Raw genomic sequence first — 23,609 nt, 5'->3', positions numbered from 1 at the left:
TCAAGTGATCCTCCTGTCTTAGCCTCCCGAGTAGCTGGGATTACAGAGGTATGAGCCACCGAGCCCAGTGATTTAATATTTTTCTTTAATTTGACTCACTTTTTCCTTCACTCTGGTAGGTAGACACATTATTATTTTTTATTTTATATTTTAATTTTTTATTTTTTTTTGAGATGGAGTCTCGCTCTGTCGCCCAGGCTGGAGTGCAGTGGCAGGATCTCAGCTCACTGCAAGCTCCGCCTCCCAGGTTCACGCCATTCTCCTGCCTCAGCCTCCCGAGTAGCTGGGACTACAGGCGCCCGCCACCTCGCCCGGCTAGTTTTTTTTTTGTATTTTTTAGTAGAGATGGGGTTTCACCGTGTTAGCCAGGATGGTCTCGATCTCCTGACCTCGTGATCCACCCGTCTCAGCCTCCCAAAGTGCTGGGATTACAGGCTTGAGCCACTGCGCCTGGCCTATTTTTTATTTTTTAGACGGAGTCTCGCCCTGTTGCCCAGTCTGGAGTGCAATGGTGCGATCTCCGCTCACTGCAACATCGACCTCCGGGGTTCAAACGATTCTCCTGCCTCAGTCTCCCAAGTAGCTGGGATTACAGGCACCCGCCACTGTGCCCAGCTATTTTTTGTATTTTTAGTAGAAATGGGGTTTCACCATGTTGGCCAGGCTGGTCTCGAACTCCTGACCTCAGGTGATCTGCCTGCCTTGGCCTCTCAAAGTGCTGGGATTACAGGCGTGAGCCACTGCGCCCAGCCTATATTTTTTTTTCTATTACACATCAAAACACTTATACATGTTAAGTTTAAAAATAGTGTTTAAGCCGGGCGCGGTGGCTCAAGCCTGTAATCCCAGCACTTTGGGAGGCTGAGATGGGCGGATCACGAGGTCAGGAGATCGAGACCATCCTGGCTAACACGGTGAAACCCCATCTCTACTAAAAATACAAAAACGAGCCGGGCGAGGTGGCGGGCGCCTGTAGTCCCAGCTACTCAGGAGGCTGAGGCAGGAGAATGGCGTAAACCCGGGAGGCGGAGCTTGCAGTGAGCTGAGATCCGGCCACTGCACTCCAGTCCGGGCGACAGAGCGAGACTCCGCCTCAAAAAAATAAAAAAATAAAAATAAAAATAAAAATAAAAATAAAAATAGTGTTTATCCATGTACCACAGGTAGTTGTGTACCACACTCTGATATGCACTAATTTAGAGATGTAGAAATACCACCAAAAGAATAAACAGAGATTGTCTCTGGGCATGGGACTGAGGGATTGGGAGACTTGGTTTTCATCAAAAGCACCTCCATATACATGTACTGCTTTACTAAACATGAAACATTTAAATTAAGTAAAACAAAAATTCTGTCACACTGAGTCACTTATACTCTGCCTGACAAAATGGTAGGCACAAAATAACTACTCAGAAATATGTCAGTATTTCACACCTCCTCCCTAATGATTTTATAATTTCAGCCACATACTCATGCTGCTCAAAACTGTCATTCATGCACACAACTCCATTCACAAAGTTTGAGGAAAAAAAGACAGCTATCCACTGCAAAATGAAAACTTTCAGTGTTTTATTTTTGACTGCAGCTGTTTACAGAAATATAGTTGCGAGTATACAAATGTTCCAATAGAAGCAAAATATCTTTTTAATATTTAACAAGTTATCACAGATAGCTAAAAACATAGATGCAAATGAAATTCCCCCAGAGAACAAACTGAAAATATCTGGTATCAGTGCTCTGAAATCCCAACTATGAAAGCCATATACACAAAAATGTAACCCTTATATCATTGCAGGACAATGGAAGAAGGCAGTTCAGTGGTTGATCAGTGTGCTCAAGCAAATAAAATTAAATAAAAATTAAAAATGGCAGAATGGTAGCTAAACCGCTTGAGAACAGGTTAATGAAATTATTGATAGTATACTTAAAACACTAAGAAGTGAATGAAACTCAGTTAAAGTTGTCAAAAAATTAGCAACTACTTGGAGCTTATCAATTAAAAAGAAACAATGTGAGTAGATACATTCATTAGATCAAAAGAAATTAGATCAAGTTCACTGGAATCAGTCTGTAACTACTTAAGTCACAATGACTTCTGTGCAGGAAAGGTTTTTACTGGACACAGAAATCTGATTCCAAGCCCACTCTTCAACAGCTGAGATTTTGTGTGTGTATGTGTGTATGTGTGTGTGTGTATATGTTGTCCTGAGGTTCATCAGCTAAAATAATAATAATAAGCAATCCCTATAAAATATTTCAAACCAGGCAAATGACTTCTGGAAGAGAGAGAAAGGAAGGGGAGAGGGAGGGAGACTATGAGTAAGCAAGCAGGGTCATATGGTTAAACACATAATTTTTTAAAAGATGATATTACAAGTGGGAGTCAAAGAGAACTGTGGTAGAATGTTTTGGGTATAGGAATATATTATGCAATAAAGTGGGGAAGAGAAAAACGGAATAAGAAGGGAGGAATGTAGCTAGAGGAGCTCCCAACAGTTTGCCTATGTATTTGCCAGCACCAAAATTTGTAGAGTAAGCCACTTACATTTCCACTGCAAGTATTAAGGAAAGACAGCAGTGATTTTTATAAAGTGAATATACATTTATTTTTATTCTGAAATGTGAATTTTTCTTTCACGAGTTAACTAACTGCTAATTTGTAAACAGTGGGAAGATTAGAACAATTATGGAGGTACTGAATTACACAAGGAGATTAAAATGAAATGAATCAATCTACCTATCTTGTGGTTAGTTTATATTTACCATGATGCATACACTTGAGAAAGGAGAAATGCCCAAATTGTATAATGCATTATCTTGTTTATTATTTATTTTAGTAAATAATTCTTGCCTGAAACATAAGCTCCAAGGATAGCTATATCTCTACTGATAGCTTAGTTCTTATACAAAGCAAGCTACTTTTGAAGAAGTTTTACCTATTAAAAAAATAAGGTGCCATGTTGACCTGGTCAGCCATCTCATTTACTATCTCAGATACAAATATAAATACAAGGAATGATGATTTTGTTCTGAGGGTTGGTCTAGCCAGAGCAAAACTGTGGTCTGCTGGTAAAGTACTAGGCAATGAAAAGAAAGCTTGTATTACACTGCCCATAATGTACCCATTTTATGGATAAACAGGAGACTTTAGCACCGGTCAATTATATTAGCTACTTAAATGTCATAACAATTGAACATAGAACACTGCACCTATATGTTTAAATCAGTCATTTAATGTAAACTTTTTAGTAAGTGGTAGGAAAATGCCAAACTAAATTAACTGAATTATCAAGAATTAGACTAATTGTGTATGTACATAAAATACACTATATCTCTATAGGCAGTACTGAGAATAAATTATCTTTGCCAATAAAAGATTATAGATAACCAGGTTAAGCTGAATTTACATAAAGAACAATGTATAACTGTATCAGTCTCAGTGGAAGAAAAACTCTCTACATCTCAATAGAGTCTTAGACCAGTGGTTCCCAAACTTTAAAGTGTGCATCAGAATCACCTGGAGGGCTTGCGAAAACAGATTGCTGGGCCCTATTCCAGAGTTTCTGACTCAGTAGGTCTGGGATGGGGCCCAAGAATTTATATTTCTAACTAGTTCCCAGGTGATACTGATACTAGCTGGTGGGCTGAGAACCATACTCTGAGAACCACTGGTTTGCACATACTACATATGTAGAAAAAGATATATTGTAATGTTCTTATATACATGGCACAAAATATATAGAAAGACAACTGGTTTTAATGAATTCTCAAACATGTAGGTTAGCAAGCTGAACGTTTCTAAAATAATGTGCTAAAGCGTAATCATTTCCCCTTATAGTAATTATAGTAAACTACATTTCAAAGTCTTAAGTCCTACACAGTCATTTTAGAAAAATCCATATAACATTTATACCAAGTTGGCTATCCAAAAGAAAAGGGACATAATATTCTAAAGAGTTAAGATGAATTCATTAGGAAGGAATCATTACTATACAGCATTCTTGGCTTCTTTGGAATGATTAAAGTGCATAATATCAATAGGGTATTAAGAATATTGCATAAAAGTTTGCAGTCCTCAGTGCCACTAACAGTCACAGAAATACTAGTATGGGGAAAGCAGCCCTATCTCAAAGGTGCAACTATCCTGACCTGTTGCTGATGGCTCTTTCTTCAAGCACCATCACCATGGTAAGGAGCTGGAATACAGGCAAAATTAACAAAAACCAAGGCACTCCATCCAACTTTATCTGATCAAAAGGAATTATCTTAGGTCTGGAGGGACTCAAATATAACTTTTTTCTCATTTCCTTTGACACTTTTTTTTCTAGGTAAATGAACTGAGGACAGACGAGAAGTACACTGACATAAACAACTTTGCCCGGTCTAGTTTAAAAAAAAGTGACATAATCAGGCTTTACCTAAACTATGTTTTAGTGATTTATTTCCATCTAATTAACATCAAAGAAAATGCTTTAAACACTTTCTTCCTGAAATTTACACACATCTATGTGCATGGAGTTTCACAGATGCTAAAATTCTCATCAGTATTCAGATAAGACCTACCATTAGCTGGTTGAGATGAAGACAAACTTAATTTATATAAAGCTTGAACAGTCTAATTCTGTAATCTTTTACCCTCTCCCAAAGAAACAATTCTAGTAATGTACCTTTTCTTTCATTCTTAAGCCAAAGGGAAAAAATGGAGAAAAGAAGGTTTAAATGGAAAAAGTGAAAGCTGGGACCTATTGAAACTATTTGTTTATGTGTTTTTGGAAACAGTGAAAAATAAAATTATAAATGATAAAAAGGCACTTTTCCATAGCATTTGATCTAGATACAAAATATTAATTTAAAAAATTTCTTGAAAGAGAAAGTAGAGTAAAAACATAATTTTGTTAATAAATGAGGCTAGAATGGCATAAAAATAAACGGGGATTAAAGAATTAATTAGGCCAGATGTGGTGGCTCATGCCTGTAATCCTAGTACTTTAGGAGGCTGAGGCAGGTGGATCACTGTCTTAGGAGTTCGAAACCCGCCTGGCCAACATGGCAAAACCCCATCTCTACTAAAAAAATAAAAAAAAATTAGCTGGGCCTAGTGGAGGGTGCCCGTAATCCTGGCTACTCGGGAGGCTGAGGCAGGTGAATCGCTTGAACCCGGGAGGCAGAGGTTGCAGTGAGCCGAGATCGCACACTGCACTCTAGCCTGAGAGACAGAGCAAGGCTCCGTCTCCAAAAAAAAAAAAAAAAAAGTAAAGTAACTAGAGCACTGGGACCACCCACAAATGATACTGTAGATATTATTCTGATATTCATTACATCATGAGCATTATCTCTACAATTTTGCTCTAGTGACACTAACAAGCAGAGAAGAAAACCTCTTTTTAATACATGTTATGAGGTGCATAGGCAGTTATTTTTCTAACCTATGGTCTTTCTTCATGGAGTCCCTCCACACAGTCTAAGGCATGCAGATGTAAGACAGCTGTCTTGGTTAGGGATAAAACCTATGGTCATAAAGCAGAGGAAAGCTAATTAACTTTAAAAATCAATTAGGAAACAGATATTGGAAGAGAAATCTTCATCAGAAAAATGAAAAACTGTAAGATTACTATGTATGGTGAAAATGTATAACCATGGTGACTTTGAGTCTTTAATTATTAAATCATTTTATCCTGGTCATTATTTGTTGATGCATCTAACAGATTCACTTTCCTAAAACCAGCATTTATAAAGGCTTAAATGGTCAAAAAGAATTATCTTAGTTCTTGAGGGACTCAGATACAACTTCCTCATTTCCTTTGATACTATTTTTCCTAGGTAGATTAGCTGAGGTTCTGATGGGCAAGAAATGCACTAGAATAAACTTCCAAACTACAGCACATGTGATATTACAAAAAATGAAAATAAAAGGCAAGGAAGGATGGATGGAAGGAAGGAAGGGAGAAAGGAGGGAGGAATAAGGGAAGGAGAAACAAAGAAGGCAGGCAGGAAGGGAAGAAAGAAGGGAGGAAGGGAGGCAGGGAGGGGAGGAAAGGGAGGGAGGAAGGAAAGTCCTTCATTAATACTTCTTCTATAATAAAGCCCTTAAAAACTTGTTCTTTTTTTAAAACGATTTGTTTTAAAACAGATTTGCATTGGCTAAATAACACGATACTTTAATCATAAAGGTAACATGATCAAGCTTAGAGGCAAAATATGACTTCGAATGATCTTCACCCATGTTGGTGTGGATATATAATGGAATGACAATAAGGAATCACACACATACAGACACACACACACACACACACAGAGAGAGAGAGAGAGAGAGAGAGAGAGAGAAGCTCCAAGCATTAATGTGAGTTGCTGAAAGCAAGAACAATTAAATGTAACAATATAAAGAAGAAAAGGTGGCTCACAGTTTATTTAGGTCCTTCTGCCATAAATACGTTTAATAAATTGTTGTTTCTATGGCCTTTGCTGGCTCACTGAGTCTGTCCCATATGTAGCTATAACTTGTAACAGTAATCAGGAAATTGCATTATTAGCACAAATATCAACCACTGAGCTTCAAAGAAGATGAATACTCTTTGTAGCCAAACTGTATTTTCAGAACGTTGTACTTAACATTGACCTTTAGGGGTAAGGAACATTTAACAATGTAAAAAAAAAAACAACAAACCTATTATTATTGAACAAGAATATGGTAGCATAGCACAGCCCTTGTATAAATAACCACAAAATTTATGAGAATAAAAATCGGGTTTTCTGCCTCCATCCAATCAAACCACTACAGTTCAGGTATATATTCTGTTCTAAACTTAGATATTATAAAACAGAAAATTGGTCCCAGTGACTTGGCATTGCCAATCAGCATTTGATAACAATAAACCCCTTGCTAAACCACAGAAGTCAGCACACAAGCCAGTTGCCACTTCATCCACAGTTCTGTATTAACAATCATCCTAATTAGAACTTGGTGAACAGATAGATTTCTTTAGTCTCCTATGTAATCTCTTAGAAAAAAGTTAAGAAAATTCAAAAATAACTTACAGATTTTTATTTCTACTACTTCTTTTTATACCTGCTGGGTTTGCTTTGTCTGAAATTTCAGTCAACCCTACTTTAGGGTTAGAGTTTTACATTTTCAAACTGAAGCACTGGATTGTGTGGCTGATCCTCCTCATAACCTGAACTATACTGGGTAATTTTTCCCAATAGGGGCTGGGGGAGAAGAGATACACTGAGGAAAATACTTTTGGTTCAGAGAATTTATAAAGTAGCTCTGGATATTACAAGATGGGAAAAATGTTATTAAAATTACAAACATGGGTTTTCTTAGTGTCTTTATAAATAAAAGGCATAGAATACAGAAAGCCAATTAATAATAACAATAACAACAATAATAAAATATTAAATATATAGTGAGCAAAGACTGAATGGCTCATTCTTGTGAAACACCGTTTGAAGCAATTGCCTCAATGGGTTTCCTGACTCTAACACTTGGCTGAGTGAAAGCTCCAGCAAACACACAGTAAGCTGCCTTTAGCCCACTACTAACATCAAGGAACTGCCTGATGGAATGGCCACAGATGAACAGGTCATTTGTTTCAAAAGATACTTAAATACTCAATAAAGACATAACAAACCCCACCCCCCCTCACTGTTATCAGACGCCACGTTGTGGTAGAACATCAGACAAACTCACAAATTTACCACAAAAATGTGTGGCAAAAAAGAATAGTTTATATATATGTATATATATAAATTTCTATATTTATGCCAATGTACTCACTCAGTACAAATAGCAAAATAGTATACCATTTCCTAAATACAAAATATAGCTTTCCAAAAAAATGAAACACACATTAGATATAAACCATCCAAAACTTGAACGATTGAAAACTGTATTCAAAATTAAATGACCCAGAGTAGGTCTCTTTCTGAAAAGTTCCCTTCATATCGGCAAGAAGCCTGTACTACTGAAAACGTAATTCAATGCCTCTCAATCAGAGAGAGAAAGAAAGAAAGGGGTGGAGGTGGAGGGAAGAAAACGTGAGAAAAAAGAGAAAAAGACAAAGGAGCACATTCAAAGAACAAAGGAAGATCATCACAAAAAAAAAAAAAAGAAGAAGGAAAAATCTGGCTGTATAAACAAAACCAACACCACAATTCCACACAGTTCAACTAAATGTACAGGATAGAAAAAAAAAAAAAGAACAGAAAGTTAGCCTTCAACAATTAACAGGTTATTTTTTGTACACTTAAAAAATAAATGAAACGAACAAGGATACCAAAACATTACATCAACACATAGAAGCCACACACACGTTGGCCTTACACTGCATTGACAGCTTTACACACGCCAAAAGGAAAATGAGACATAAGCATGTGTCCAGACACAGGTGGTAGTGAGAAGCAGGCATCCCACGGGTGGCAACAACGCCCAAAACTGTATAACTAATGCTACAACTGCCAAGTTCTGGAGTGTGTTATTTTGCTCTTTATAGATGTAACACAAGTTAATTCTTCATTTTAAGTCAATGATATGACCCTGTAAAGCCTAAGGCTTGTGGGAACCATCAGGTAAGTGACCACTTCAAACTGTAAAGCACTGAGGTGACAAGTGAATTTATACTCACTGCAGATCAGGGAGAAGTGATGTTTCAAGAAATTTTAGTTTGCCTTTTTTTTAAATGAAAACTTATACTGTTTCCTATTAGAGGGAAAAATTTGAAGACTTCAGAACAGCACCGTTCATGGGGAAAAATGTGTTGTTTCTCAGGAATTAACTCCCAATAATTCCTAAGACAGTACTTTCTGCCCTGTGCTGCAGGACTGCTAGGTCACCCTAGATAAAAGTGGCCAAAGATGCTACAGGGTCATAAAGCCAGTAGTATATCAATAGTTCTCTAAAGTAAAGTGAAAAAGAGATGAAAAGTAATATAGATGTATATAAAAAGGGAACACCAGCCTAAGACTGGGTTAAGAATAAAACACTCAAATTTTTCTGTCAATTTAAACTACTGTAGGAGGATATCAGAACATCATTTATCATATATTATCCCCTTCATTTTTTACAGATAAAGATAATTATTTTTCTATGCACAGTTATGGCTAAACCCCTTAGTAGAAACCCAGAGAACTAACAACTCTCTGAAAAAATAAAATCAATGGTATTCCAGCTGTTCCCAGTTTTCTAAGTGTATCATCTGCCTTTGTGTTAAATCAAGAGTTCTTTTATCTGCATATACAGTTTACTTGTTAGAATGTTACCCCTTCAGTTTCTCCAATAAAACTGAAAAAAGATTCCTTCACTTTGGCCAACAGCTGTGCCTTTCATATTGAAAAAAATCACAGCCTTAGTTACTATTGAACTTTACTTTTTCAAAAGCCATTACTTGACTAAAACAATGCAGGAAAGAAAATAATGAAGAACGAAAGTAAACATGATATATTATTTTCTAATAGCAATAATAACTGAGTGGTCCAGCCTTTAATTTAAACTGTACGTTTAAGGAAATTGCGCCTAGGAAAATAATAACAATTAATTCTGCCAGCTGGAAACTCAAATAGATTCTCAGTCATCACTGTTATTAGGAATATAAAATATGAAGATGTTAACATTGGTGGTTAGTCACTGCAACAAGCAGCATAGGTGTGCTCTTTTGCAGTCAGAATAAAATCTATCAGTTTACTCAAATACAGTTTTTCATATTTTGTTTTGTTTTTAAAGTAATAATTCTCATGGAACCACAAGATCTCAGGACATCTTGGAATCAGGATTTTCTTCATGGAATTTCTAAAAAAGAGAAAAAGTTTAATGTAACTTACTAGGGAGGGAAGTATTTATAAAGTGTCTGACACCCTGAATGATCCTAAAGTATATTATGGCACTATAAGTAAAACTTTTTCATATTTGATCTTCCACAGACTTTTCTGACTCAATATTTATTTCTGGAGGAAGGGATGAATGAGGTATGATTATATCCAATATATAGTACAGAGGAAACACATTGTGCATACTCATCAGATGTTTTGTTATTCCAAGGCAAAGAAGCTCAGAAGCAGAAGGAATGTCCAATATAGGTTGAATATCCCTTATCTAAAATGCTTGGGATCAGAAGTATTTCCGATTTCTTTTTTGGATTTTGGAATATGTACATATACACAATGAGATATCTTGGGGATAAGACACAAGTCCAAACACGTAATTCACTTCTGTTTCATATACACCTAAAAAGATCTATCACAGCTGAAGGGAGCTGGGAGAATCTTTTTTTCCCTCAGGGACAGCAAACAAACTGCATGTTGCGAGCCTGCATTTTGACTACGACCCTATCATATGAGGTCAACTGTGGAATTTTCCACTTGAGATGTCATGTCAGCACTCAAAAAGATTCGGATTTCAGAGCATTTTGGATTTTGGATTTTTGGACTAGGGATGTTTGGTCTGCATTAACTATATGACCATAAGCTATCATTCAGAATAATTTTATTCAGAGTAAAAAAGTATCATCTTGTGAGAAAGCCACATTTTAAAAGTTTAGAACTAAACTACTATTACTTAACCTAAATCTGTTAAGAATAAAATTTGATGCTTTCCAATAAGAAGCCAAAATGCAATACTTACATATCCAGTTAAAAGGAGCCAGTCAAGTTGTTCCCTTGGTTTTGCAACGAAACAAGCAAATCAATCTTTTCGATGTTCTGGTTGGTGTTTATAGAGGATGCCAGTGGAGAATTCTCTGGCATTTGCTGAGAAAGAAGTGTTGTCACAGGTGGCTGGCCCTCATTTTGTGGTTGGCCTGGCTGACTTATGGCCATCAACTGATCAGGCAATGTAGCTGGTCCAGAGGTTAAAAGCTGACTACAGTCTGCAGAGACATTGAAAACAGAAGGTATCTGGTTAGTAAAGACTCATGAAAAGATATTCGTTGTTGGGGAAAATTCATTACTGCATTCTCCTTGTACATTACTAAAAGTTAGGCACTTGACAGTTCAAGAAAAAGGTTTTCACAGATTGACACTGGAATTCATCTTAGGTTTCCTTTAAGCAGTCTAAAAATACAACTTTGTTTAAATATCAAAAGTCCTATATAAATTCCTTGGTATATTAACATTAAAGATGGGTTTCTTTTTTTTTTTTTTGAGACGGAGTCTCGCTCTATCGCCCAGGCTGGAGTGTAGTGACCGGATCACAGCTCACTGCAAGCTCCGCCTCCCAGGTTTATGCCATTTTCCTGCTTCAGCCTCCCGAGTAGCTGGGAATACAGGCGCCCGCCACCTCGCCCAGCTAGTTTTTTTGTATTTTTTAGTAGAGACGGGGTTTCACTGTGTTAGCCAGGATGGTCTCGATCTCCTGACCTCGTGATCTGCTGGTCTCGGCCTCCCAAAGTGCTGGGATTACAGGCTTGAGCCACTGTGCCCGGCCTAAAGATGGGTTTCTACCTCCTTAGAAACTACTGACTTCAATTGGCTAAGATATTATCTGTCATTCTTACTTCGTTTTCCCTTTAAGTTTATAGCTTAAAATGGCAAACACATATTTTTATACATTGCCATATTTAATCCTCCCCAAATCCATGTAAAGTATGTAATATTATCAGCATTTTAAATGAGAGAATTGAGACCCATAAAAGCCAAATAACTTGTACAAGATCTCATAGTCTATAGGTGATAGAATTCTAACTACAATCTACACTCTTAAAACAACTGTACAGGATGGGTGCGGTGGCTCACGCCTGTAATTCCACCCTGCACTTTGGGAGGCTGAGGCCAGCAGATCACTTGAGGTCAAAAATTCGACACCAGCCTGGTCAACATGGTGAAACCCCGTCTCTAACAAAAATACAAAAATTAGCTGGGTGTGTTGTGCAAACCTGTAATCCCAGCTGCTCAGGAGGCTGAGGCAGGAGAATCACCTGAACCTGGGAGGCAGAGGGTGCAATGAGTCGAGATTGTACCACTGCACTCTGCTTCCTTCTAATAATAATAATGACCAATTAAGTAATGAAAAATTAGAGTTTCTTACTATTCTGAATGCCAAATAAGAACATTCCTGATGTCTGCTGAGATGAGCCAGGAGAATTCTGTAGTTGGTTCATTGTGCCTCCTGCTGTGTTGTGAAATAAAGTAGCCTGTGGCTGAGGCGAAGATGTGGCTCCTTGAATTCCAGGCATGTTGTTCTGAGGGGAATAAAGAGGAGACTGTTGCATATCTTGTTGATTTATACTGGTCTGCAAGGCAGACATGGATGCTGGAGATAAGAAGAGTGTTACTTGCTGCTCTTGAGAACTAGGTGACCCTTGTACCAACTGAATCTGAGGAGAGCTATGGAACAAGGGGGTCTGTGATGATTCCGACTGGGTAGGACCTGGGTTCTGAAGTGAGGAAACTGTGGACTGACTCTGAAATTGCATGGGCTGTTGCTCTTGATTCATTGGGGCCATATTACTTTGTTGGTGAAAAATTGACTGGTTCTGTTGCTCCTGATTAGCCATTGGATTTTGATTTGGGTTGAATATCATGTTTGGTGGTGGTTGCTTTGGAGACGCCATTGTAGCCATGGTATTCTGATTACTGAATAAAATGCCCTGTTGTTGCTGCTGCTGCTGTTGCTGCTGTTGCTGCTGCTGTTGCTGCTGCTCCTGGGATGGAGAGTTACTCTGCATGGCAACTATTGAGTGCTGTGACTGGAACATGGTTCCTTGTTGGCTTTGAGGCATTGGATTAGGTGGAAGGGAGCCCAGGGACACCTGAGGCTGAAATAAACCCTGCTGGGGGGGTTGTGCCTGTTCTTGGGAAAGCATAGGGGTCTGGATGTGTGATATTGGAGCTTGCTGTTGGAAAGCAGCTTGTTGTTCAGTGTTTGAGGCTGACTGAAGTGGAGAAATTGAGTTCGGTGCTGCAAAAAATGCTTCTTGGGCTACTGTGTTAGTCTGAAGATTATTCATGGGACTCTGGGAAAGAAATATGTTGGTTGACTGCTGGTCTTGAGGAACTGAAGAGCCCTGTAACACAGCAATGGTACTTTGAGAGTGAAACATTGGAGGCTGCATTTGTTCAGAGGAGGTTGTAGAAGTCTGACTGTGGACAATAGGATTTGGACTATGAAAGAGAGAACCTTGAGTTTCCTGGGAAAGATTCTGAGCGTCGGCAATAGGATTTTGAGGATGAAAAAGTTGGGCCTGTGAATGAGAAGACTGCTGCAAAAAATTTCCAGATTGAAGTGACATCATCTCATTCCCTTGCTGGAATAAACCATTACCTTGTTGCTGGGTACCACTATTCTGAACACTCATCATACTTTTTGTGGATGAAAAAAGGTTAACTTGAGGTTGATTGTCCCCACTATGTTGCATTTGGACCATGGTCTGAAAGACACTGTTCTGAATCTGTTTTGCTTGTGTTCCAGTTTCTTCTCCATCTCCTGAACTTGATGTCTGAAACATGGTAGTGCCAGGGGTTGCAACCTGCTGTGTGGTGGTTGTAGAAGTTTCATTTCCAGAAACTGCAGGAGGAGAAGAAAACAATTCACACTGCATTTGCATATCCTCATTGGTAGACAATGCACTCATCATGTGAGAAGTCTGCTGGTAAACTGGCGATTGCTGAAGGTTTCCATTTGCTGAAGCAGTTGAAGGGAATAATTCTGACTGAATCTGGGCAGCTGCCTGGCAGATACTCTGTTGCATCTCCATCACCATTGCGGCTGAAGATTCCATCACTTGCTGTTGTTGCTGCTGCTGCTGTTGATTAGATAACGTGTTTTCAGACTGTGGATGAACACTTTCAGCTCTTCCAGGTAATAAATTATCTGGTCTGGTATGGACTGTTGGCTCTGTTGAGGAAAACATTCCAGGGCTTACACCACTCTGAATTTGACTGACTTGTTGAAAAATATCTGCACTAAGCTGCTCTTGAACATTCTCATTACCATCTGGAGCAGAAAATAAAACTGAAGATAACTGTTGCTGTGCCTCTAAAACTTGTTGGACCAAGTCAACACTTCCACTGCTGCCACTAGCAGTACTGCCTGTAAAACTCCCTGCTTGCAGCTGCTGAATAGTATTCTGAAGCTGACTCACACTATTTGGTGATGGAAAAATATTTGATGAAATCTGCTGCTGTAAAGTCTGTGCTTGTTCTTGTAGTGGTGACTGCTGCTGTTGTTGTGACGCCTCAGTCAGTTGTGACAAATTAACCACTGTGCCATCTGACTGTAATACCTCTCTAGACTGAGTTTCTCTTGTCTGAAACTGTGTAGCCTGCTGCAATAATGCATCGCTGTTGGGCAGCTGACTAGAAGCAGAAACTGCTGGAAAAGTACCAGGCTGTGAGATGTCCTGGGTTTGAATAGTTGTCAGGGTCTCTGGGTTGTATGCCTTGGGCTGAATCTGCTGCTGTTTTTCATTTTCAGAAGGTAGGTGGGAAGATGATGGTGATGAAAAAGAGCCATTTCCTGCTATGTTTGAGATGTTTTCTAATGCTTGCTGAGTTGATCCGACTGTCTTTGTAGTCTAAAAAATAAAAGTCCCCAAATAATATGAATATATAAACATTAAATAAGTTTGTAACATACATCAAAAATCACTATTGTTTGGCCAGGCGCGGTGGCTCAAGCCTGTAATCCCAGCACTTTGGGAGGCCAAGGCGGGCAGATCACGAGGTCAGAAGATCGAGACCATCCTGGCTAACAACGTCAAAACCCGTCTCTACTTTTGAAAAGACAAAAAATTAGCCAGGCGAGGTGGCAGGCGCCTGTAGTCCCAGTCACTCAGGAGGCTGAGGCAGGAAAATGGCGTGAACCTGGGAGGCGGAGCCGAGATCATGCCACTGCACTCCAGCCTGGGCGACAGAGAGAGACTCCGTCCATCTCAAGGGGGAAAAAAAAAATCACTATTGTTCTAAAAATATATGCAGGACCAGTTTTCCACTCTATATTATTATCATTTAGAAAACAGGTATGGGACTACAATTCTCCATTACATGATGCCTCATTTTCCTTGGGATATATTTTTAAAAAGTACTATAAGCAAAGATAGTCAAACAAAGAAGTAGAACAATCAGCTATTGATATGCTTAGGTGAATTAAGGGTAATCAGAACACATTAATTTTATGCTTCATGAAGAGCAGGTATCAAAATATCTCAATTTTGCGGCTCCTCAGTAACATTACAGGGAAGAAGACAAGTAAAAAAAAGAAATAGAAAGTTATGGGAAAAGACTGGGAAAAAATAAAAACATCGCTTAATTCCAAAAATGCTAAAATTAGTACTTTCATTAATATCTCATATAACATATTAATTCCTCCCTTGTCAAAATGTATATTGGAAGTCACTTTGTGGGCAATTTTGCTGAAGTATAAAGCATTCCCTCTTTACAGCAAAATTCATTAAGTACACCCAAAGCAAAAGCAATGTGAAAAAAATAGGAAAAGTAAAAGACAGCAATTTTTATATAGGAGGTTGGAAGTTGGAGCACTAGTCAATATAGCTTACCTTAAAAATAGTGGAAGATCTTTTTTCTGCTGTTACTTCCATTGGAGTAACATCTTCACTCTTAATCATACTGCTTGGTATGAGTGGAGTGATCAGGGCGTTAGGAATAATATTTACCTTATCTAAATTACATCCAGTAGTTTTCATTGCTGCATACACACACACAAAAAGAAAAGTGTAAAATCACAAAAATTGCCAACTATTTCATTCTAAAATTTGTTATTAGTCATGATTTAAATGTCTATTTTTTGATGCTATAATGGTAGCATGAGATACAAAACTGGTATATTAAGATGTATCTTCCCTTTTATGAAGTGCATTGGCTGGGGGACCTCTGGAATGGGCCTGGAACTATAGCTTAAATATTAATAATAAGCTTAAGCAGTTCAATTACCAGGCTATATTCCCCAAGATGGTTCCAAATGCCTTGAATCATACTACCCAACCTGACCAGAGTATATTATAGGATACAGCTTAAAAATCTCCAGGAGGGTAAAGATACTCAATTACAACCACTACATTCTTCTCTCAGGATTTAGCTGTCTGACAATATAAAGTCTCAGAACTTCTTAAGGGCTATGAGATTGTCAGAGCACTTCTTTCTTAAACTAAGTTCAAGCTTCTCATTAGAAAATACCACCCAGTGATCAATAAATTTTGCTTTTCTAAATTAAAAGAAAACTAATTAGAAAATTTGAATATGACAAGTTGGCACATGGACACAATTCTCTTTTAGACTGGACTTTAAACATCTTCCCCCCCCCCCCCCCCCCCAGAAATAAGGGCTATTTTAGGTTTACAAACCAAATTTCCCAAGCAAAATGAAAAATTATTTCCCACCTCCTACCACCTCCATTTTGAGGAGTAGTTAGTTCTAGATGTGTACCTAGAGGCAACATATAGCAAGATTCTACCACTTCACTATATCTACTTTTCCCCCTTGATTGCTTTTCTTTCTTCTTTTTTTGAGACGGAGTCTCACTCTGTCGCCTGGGCTGGAGTGCAGTGGCCGGATCTCAGCTCACTGCAAGCTCCGCCTCCCGGGTTCACGCCATTCTCCTGCCTCAGCCTCCCGAGTAGCTGGGACTACGGGCACCCGCCACCTCGCCTGGCTAGTTTTTTGTATTTTTTAGTAGAGACGGGGTTTCACCGGGTTAGCCAGGATGGTCTCGATCTCCTGACCTTGTGATCCGCCCATCTCAGCCTCCCAAAGTGCTGGGATTACAGGCTTGAGCCACCGCGCCCGGCCTCTTCTTTTTTGTCTACGTGAGTTTGCACTGGCACTCAGTGGTAGCTACTGCTATTGCTAATGACAGTCTTCTGAGTTGAGCACATAGCCAAATCCTGATTTAAAAGTTTACTACCACTTGGAGGCTCTATGGAAAGAGTCTTCAGAAAGCATAGCTGTTAAATTTCTTAATTTGATACCGAGAAGAAATCCTGGCTATAAAGCTTTTAAAATGGCACATAGTATGTAAGTTGGATAGCTCCCTTCATAAATTTTTGTTGTTGTTGTTCGTCAATATGTTGCTGAAAGGCCAAGTGTGGTGGCTAATGCCTGCAATCCCAGCACTTTGGGAGGCTGAGGCGGGCGGATTACTTGAGGCCAGGAGTTCGAGACCAGCCTGGCTGACATGGTGAAACTCTGTCTCTACTAAAAATACAAAAATTAGCAAGGCATGGTGGCACATGCCTGTAAATCCTAGCTACTTGGGAGGCTAAGGCACAAGAATCGCTTGAATCCAGGAGAAGGAGGTTGCAGTGAGCCGAGATTGCTCTACTGTACTGCAGGCTGGGCAACGGAGCAAGACTCTGTCTCAAAAAAAAAAAAAAAAAAAACTTAAAGTAAATAATTTCATCTAAAAATATTTGCAATTTTCTTGTCTTCAACTTGCTTCACAGCCATTTGGCTAAAAACCTAATTCCTATGAAAACTGATTATTTTGATAGAGGGGAAAGTGTTCATTTAACTTTTGACATTCCATGTTTTATTATTCTACCTGTTTGAGAAATGAATCATTTATTCATGAGTTCTTTGGACCTATTTTCACCTAAATTCTAATATCAACACAATTCCCCTAACAACCAGATTTTTATTTTATTTTATTTTATTTTATTTTATTTTATTTTATTTGAGACAGGGTCTCTCTCTGTTCGTGGGTGTGCAGTGGTACAATCAGGCCTCACTCCTGGGCTCAGGCAATCCTCCCACCTCAGCCCTACAAGTAGCTGGGACTACAGGTACACCACCATGCCTGACTAATTTTTTAAATTTTTTTCGTAGAGACAAGAGTCTCATTACGTTGCCTAGGCTGGTCTTTAACTCCTGAGCTCAAGCAATCCTCCCTGCTAGGCCTCCCAAAGTGCTGGGATTATAGGCATGAGCCACCACACTTGGCCTACAACCTAATTTTGACTGAGACAAAACTTCAGATCATGCACAGGGCAGGCATTTAAAAGTAATCTAAGAATATCCCATAGAACATTTTAAAAACCATTGGTGTTATCTTAAGTTGATCCTGTAATAGTCAACTACTATTCTTGCTTTTGAATTTCATTAGATCATGAGCTCCATGAAGGCAGATGTTGTTATTGCCTGTTGCACAGTAGGTAATCAACAAATGTTTGCTGAGTGAATGAAGAAAAGAATTAATCTTACTTTAGCTTTATCACTGTCAATTTAGTTTGTTGTGGATTATTTGGTTAATCCTACAAAAATAAAAATACGGGCCAGGTGCAGTGACTCATGCCTGTAATCCCAGTAATCTGGGAGGTGGAGGCAGGTGGACCACGAGGTCAGGAGTTCGAGATCAGCCTGACCAACATGGTGAAACCCTGTCTCTACTAAAAATACAAAAAAAAAAAAAAAACCAAAAAAAAAAAAAATAGCCAACCATGGTAGAGGGCACCTGTAAATCTCAGCTACTGGAGAGACTGAGCCAGGAGAATCACTTGAACCCAGGAGGCAGAGGTCGGAGATTGCAGTAAGCTGAGACCATGCCACTGCACTCCAGCCTGGGCAACAAAGCAAGACTCCATCTCAAATAATAATAATAATAAATAAAACTAAAAATACACAGTCTGTATTTTTCTTTTTAAAAATATTCATTCATTCATTCATTCACTCACTCACTCATTCAATTAGAGGCAGGGTCTCATTCTGTTACCCAGGCTGGAGTGTAGTACCTGCAGCCTCAAACTCCGGGATTCAAGTGATCCACCCACCTCAGTCTCTTGAGTAGTTAGGATTATAGGCACTAGCCACTGTACCTGGCTTATATTTTTATTAACAGTATTTTTGGTCTAAAAATTTCCATGTTTACAGACAAGATTATATTATAATTCAATTAGAAATTACATATAAATAAATATATCACCTATACAGTTACTGCTTAACAGATCTACAATTTTTCTTAAAATGTATTTAGGGCTGGGCGCGGTGGCTCACGCCTGTAATCCCAGCATGTTGGGAGGCCGAGGCAGGCGGATCACGAGGTCAGGATATCGAGACCATCCTGGCTAACACGGTGAAACCCCATCTCTACTAAAAAATACAAAAAATTAGCTGGGCGTGGTGGCGGGCGCCTGTAGTCCCAGCTACTCGGGAGGCTGAGGCAGGAGAATGGCGTGAACTCGGGAGGCAGAGCTTGCAGTGAGCCGAGATCGCGCCACTGCACTCCAGCCTGGGCGACAGAGCGAGACTCCGTCTCAAAAAAAAAAAAAAAAAAGATGTATTTAGATAGTAATGCTTATTATCTTCTCCCCCTTTGTGGAAAGTGAGACTAGGTAGAGTAAGTTGAGCAGGAGTCTTTTATCTATCCTCAGCTGACCACTGACAAGTATGTCTACTGGTAAAGACAAAGAGTAAAAGGACATTTTAGTCTAATGCTCATGCAAAGATGTAAGTCTTTCTACTGTCATATGCACAAAGGTCACAGAGGTTAATTTTATTTATGTTCCAATCCTTTTTTTTTTTTTCCCAGAGTCTCACTCTGTTGCCCAAGCTGGAGTGCAGTGGCTCAATCTGGGCTCACTACAACCTTCGCCTCCTGGATTCAAGCGATTCTCCTGTCTCAGCCTCCCAACTAGCTGAGATTACAGGCAAACGCCACCATGCCCGGCTAATTTTTTATTTTTAGTAGAGACAGGGTTTTGCCATGTTGGCCAGGCAGGTCTCAAACTCCTGACCTCAGGTGATCCACCAGCTTGACCTCCCAAAGTGCTGGGATTACAGGTGTGAGCCACTGCATCTGGCCTTGTTCCAATTTTATCTAAGTCTAGTCCCACCAAAAACAGTCCAAAATGTCTCCAGGCCAGACATTAAGTTTGTCAGATATGTTCCATCTTGTTAATTTAATAATAATCTTCTAGTCAACTTCAATTCAGTAGTATATTATAAATGAAAATATCAGATTAATTTTTTTCTCCTCCTCACTAAGAATTAATTCGCTCTAAGAACATCAAGCTGGCGTCAATGCATTACAATTCAACATTTGCATTTTTTCTCAAGTAATCTCTATTTACCAAACTATTTCTCATATGTGATTTATACATATATTTTTTGAGGTAGAGTTTTACTCTGTCGCCCAGGCTGGAGTGCAGTGGCATGATCTCGGCTCACTGCAATCCCTGCCTCCCGGGTTCGAGCAATTCTTCTGCCCAATCTCCCGAGCAGCTGGGATTACAGGCACGCACCACCATGCCCAGCTAAATTTTGTATTTTTAGTAGAGATGAGGTTTCACCATGTTGGCCAGGCTGGTCTCAGATTCCTGACCTCAGGTGATCCACCCACCTCAGCCCCTCAAAGTGCTGGGATTATAGGTGTGAGCCACCATGCCCAGCCTGATTTAAATTTTTTATCAAAAAGGTACAATTTTTAATCAAAAAATTTCTGCTTTGTTTTGTTTTTGAGAGTCTTGTTCCTTTGCCCATGCTGGAGTGTAGTGGTACGATCACAGCTCAATCCAGCTTCAACCTCTTCAGATTAAACAATCCTCCTACCTCGGTATCATGAATAGCTAGGATGATAGGTGCATGCCACCATGCCCGGTTAATGTTTTTAATTTTTTTTTTTTTTTGAGACCGAGTCCTGCTCTGTTGCCCAGGCTGGAGAGCAGTGGCACAATCTCGGCTCACTGCAACCTCCACTTCCAGGGTTCAAGCGATTCTCTTGCCTCAGCCTCCAGAGTAGCTGGGATTACAGGCACATATCACCATGCCAGGCTAATTTTTTTTGTATTTTTAGTAGAGATGGGGTTTCGCCATGTTGACCAGACTGGTCTCGAACTCCTGACCTCAGGTGATCTGCAAAGCTCAGCCTCCCAAAGTGATGAGATTAAAGGAATGAGCCACCGCACCTGGCCTATTTTGTTTTGTTTTGTTTTGTTTTGAGATGGGAGTTTCGCTCTTGTTGCCCAGATTGAAGTACGGTGGCACGATCTCGGCTCACTGCAACCTCTGCTTCCTGGATTCAAACAATTCTCCTGCCTCAGCTTCTCGAGTAGCTGGGATTACAGGCATGTACCACCATGCCCGGCTAATTTTGTATTTTTAGTAGAGAATGGGTTTCTCCATGTTGGTCAGGCTGGTCTTGAATGCCTGACCTCAAGTGATCCTCCCGCCTCAGCCTCCCAAAGTGCTGGGATTACAGGCGTGAGCCACTGTGCCTGGCCTGTTTTAATTTTTTTTTTGTAGAGACAAGAAATCTTCTCACTGTGCTGCCCATATCTGTTCAGCAATAACTATAGATGATGCATTTAATTATTAGCGATGGATATTTATCATCTCAAATTTCTGGACTCAAGTAATCTTCCTACCTTGGTCTCCCAAAGTGCCGGGACTACAGGTGTGACCCACAGTGCCTAGCCTTACTTTCCTTTTTTTTTTTTTTTTTTTGGAGACAGGTTCTCGCTCTGTGACCCAGGCTGGAGTACAGTGGCATGATCTTGGCTCACTGCAACCTCTGCCTCCCAGATTAAAGAGATTCTCCTGACTCAGCCTCCCGAGCAGCTGGGACTACAGGCACCTGCCACCACCCCTGGCTAATTTTTGTTTTTTTTTTTTTGTTTTTTTTTGAGACGGAGTCTCACTCTGTCGCCCCAGGCTGGAGTGCAGTGGCCGCATCTCAGCTCACTGCAAGCTCTGCCTCCCAGGTTCACGCCATTCTCCTGCCTCAGCCTCCCGAGTAGCTGGGACTACAGGCGCCCGCCACCTCGCCCGGCTAGTTTTTTTGTATTTTTTTAGTAGAGACGGGGTTTCACCGTGTTAGCCAGGATGGTCTCGATCTCCTGACCTTGTGAACCGCCCGTCTTGGCCTCCCAAAGTGCTGGGATTACAGGCTTGAGCCACCGTGCCCGGCCTCATTTTTGTATTTTTAGTAGAGACAGGGTTTCACCATGTTGGCCAGGCAGGTCTTGAACTGCTGACCTCAAATGATCTACCTGCCTCGGCCCCCCAAAGTGCTAGGATTACAGGCATGAACCACTGTGCCCGGCCTCATATACTTTTAATATTGGGGAATTAAAAAAACAAAAAACAAAAAAACAAAACTCCTCCACTCCAATGTACTTTAAAAATATATAAACATATTCAGCAAGAAAAATATCAAATTGGAAAACAAGTCTCTACATTTAGTAAAGTTAAACACGTATTTATTTTACAATATGGAAGATACCCTGCAAAGTATTATAAGTACTTAAGAGAAAACAAAACAGTAAGGTGTGCTAGAGAAAACATACAGGAGCACCTAATTACGATTTTTGAGAATAATCTACTTGGTACCTTTCATGGCCTCTTCAAAGGAGCAAGGTCTTGCTGGACTAGATACTTCCTTCTTCACATTTACATTCAAAGCACCAGCTGCTGCTATTTAAAAAAAAAAAGATTAATGTATTTATCTACGTTTACTCATCCTAAAAACCTTATATCTTAAATTCTTTAATTAGAATATCTTGTCACACAGTATCATTTAATTATTTGTTTAGCAGAAATTCTAGTTGAGGTAAATTTCTATCCTCTAAATTCTCCAATCTTCAAGTGGGCAGAGCATGCGATCACTTAGCAAAACAAAACCAGGCCGGGTGCAGTGGCTCACATCTGTAATCCCAGCACTTTGGGAAGCCAAGGTGGGTGATCACTTGCGGTCAGGAGTTCAAGACCAGCCTGCCCAACATGGTGAAACCCCATCTTTTTTTTTTGAGACAGAGTCTTGCTTGTTGCCCAGGCTGCAGTGCAATGGCGCGATCTCGGATCACTGCAACCTCCGCCTCCTGGGTTCAAGCAATTCTCTGCCTCAGCCTCCTGAGTAGCTGGGATTACAGGTGCCTGCCACCACTCCCGGCTAAATTTTTTTGTATTTTTAGTAAAGACAGGGTTTCACTATCTTGGCCAGGCTGGTCTTGAACTCCTGACCTTGTGATCCACCCGCCTTGGCCTCCCAAAGTGCTGGGATTACAGGTGTGAGCCACCATGCCCAGCCTAATTATCTATTTATTTATTTATTTTTGAGACAGAGTCTCGCTAGGTCACCCAGGAGTGCAGTGATATGATCTTGGGTCACTCCAACATCCACCTCCCAGGTTCAAGCCATTCTCCTGCCTTAGCCTCTTGAGTAGCTGGCATTTCAAGTGCACGCCACCATGCCAGGCTAATTATTTATTTTTTTTTTTGAGATGGAGTTTCACTCTTGTTACCCAGGCTGGAGTGCAATGGTGCAGTCAAGGCTCACTGCAACCTCCACCTCCTGGGTTCAAGGGATTCTCCTGCCTCGGCCTCCCGAGTAGCTGGGACTACAGGCGCACACCACCACACCTGGCTAATTTTTGTATTTTCAGTACAGATGGGGTTTCACCATGTTGGCCAGGCTGGTCTCAAACTCCTGACCTCAGGTGATCTGCCCATCTTAGCTTCCCAAAGTGCTGGGATTACAGGTGTGAGCCACTGCACTGGCTGCTAGGCTAATTTTTGTATTTTTAGTAGAGATGGGGTTTCACCGTGTTGGCCAAGCTGGTCTCAAACTTCTGATTTCAAGTGATCTGCCCACCTTGGCCTCCCAAAGTGCTGGGATTACAGGCTTGAGCTCCCAGCCTACTATAAATTTAATGGGCCTAAGAATATAAATCAGT

General features: G+C 40.0%; 1 protein-coding gene across 6 annotated transcripts in view; it reads right to left on the bottom strand.

Moving 5' to 3' along the window:
- Positions 1-1,552: 1,552 nt before the first annotated feature.
- The window catches only part of NFAT5 (nuclear factor of activated T cells 5), a 145,823-nt gene continuing 123,766 nt past the window's right edge, over positions 1,553-23,609 (bottom strand). For 2 of the 6 annotated variants that reach the window (XM_033218834.1, XM_033218830.1), the window contains 5 exons: positions 22,267-22,350; positions 15,486-15,634; positions 12,017-14,504; positions 10,616-10,859; positions 1,553-9,784 (listed from right to left, as the gene is read on the bottom strand). In XM_033218834.1, the coding sequence (XP_033074725.1) occupies positions 10,624-10,859; positions 12,017-14,504; positions 15,486-15,634; positions 22,267-22,350 (2,957 nt within the window). In that variant the 3' untranslated portion in view covers positions 1,553-9,784; positions 10,616-10,623. The remainder of the gene's footprint in view (positions 9,785-10,615; positions 10,860-12,016; positions 14,505-15,485; positions 15,635-22,266; positions 22,351-23,609) is intronic. The other 4 variants (XM_033218833.1, XM_033218835.1, XM_033218831.1 and 1 more) reach the window with 3 other exon arrangements.

Source organism: Trachypithecus francoisi, unplaced genomic scaffold (genome assembly GCF_009764315.1).
Source record: "Trachypithecus francoisi isolate TF-2019V2 unplaced genomic scaffold, Tfra_2.0 Lachesis_group10, whole genome shotgun sequence".
In the NCBI taxonomy this organism is placed as follows: Eukaryota; Metazoa; Chordata; class Mammalia; order Primates; family Cercopithecidae; genus Trachypithecus; species Trachypithecus francoisi.
This window is presented reverse-complemented; position numbering and strand designations above follow the sequence as displayed.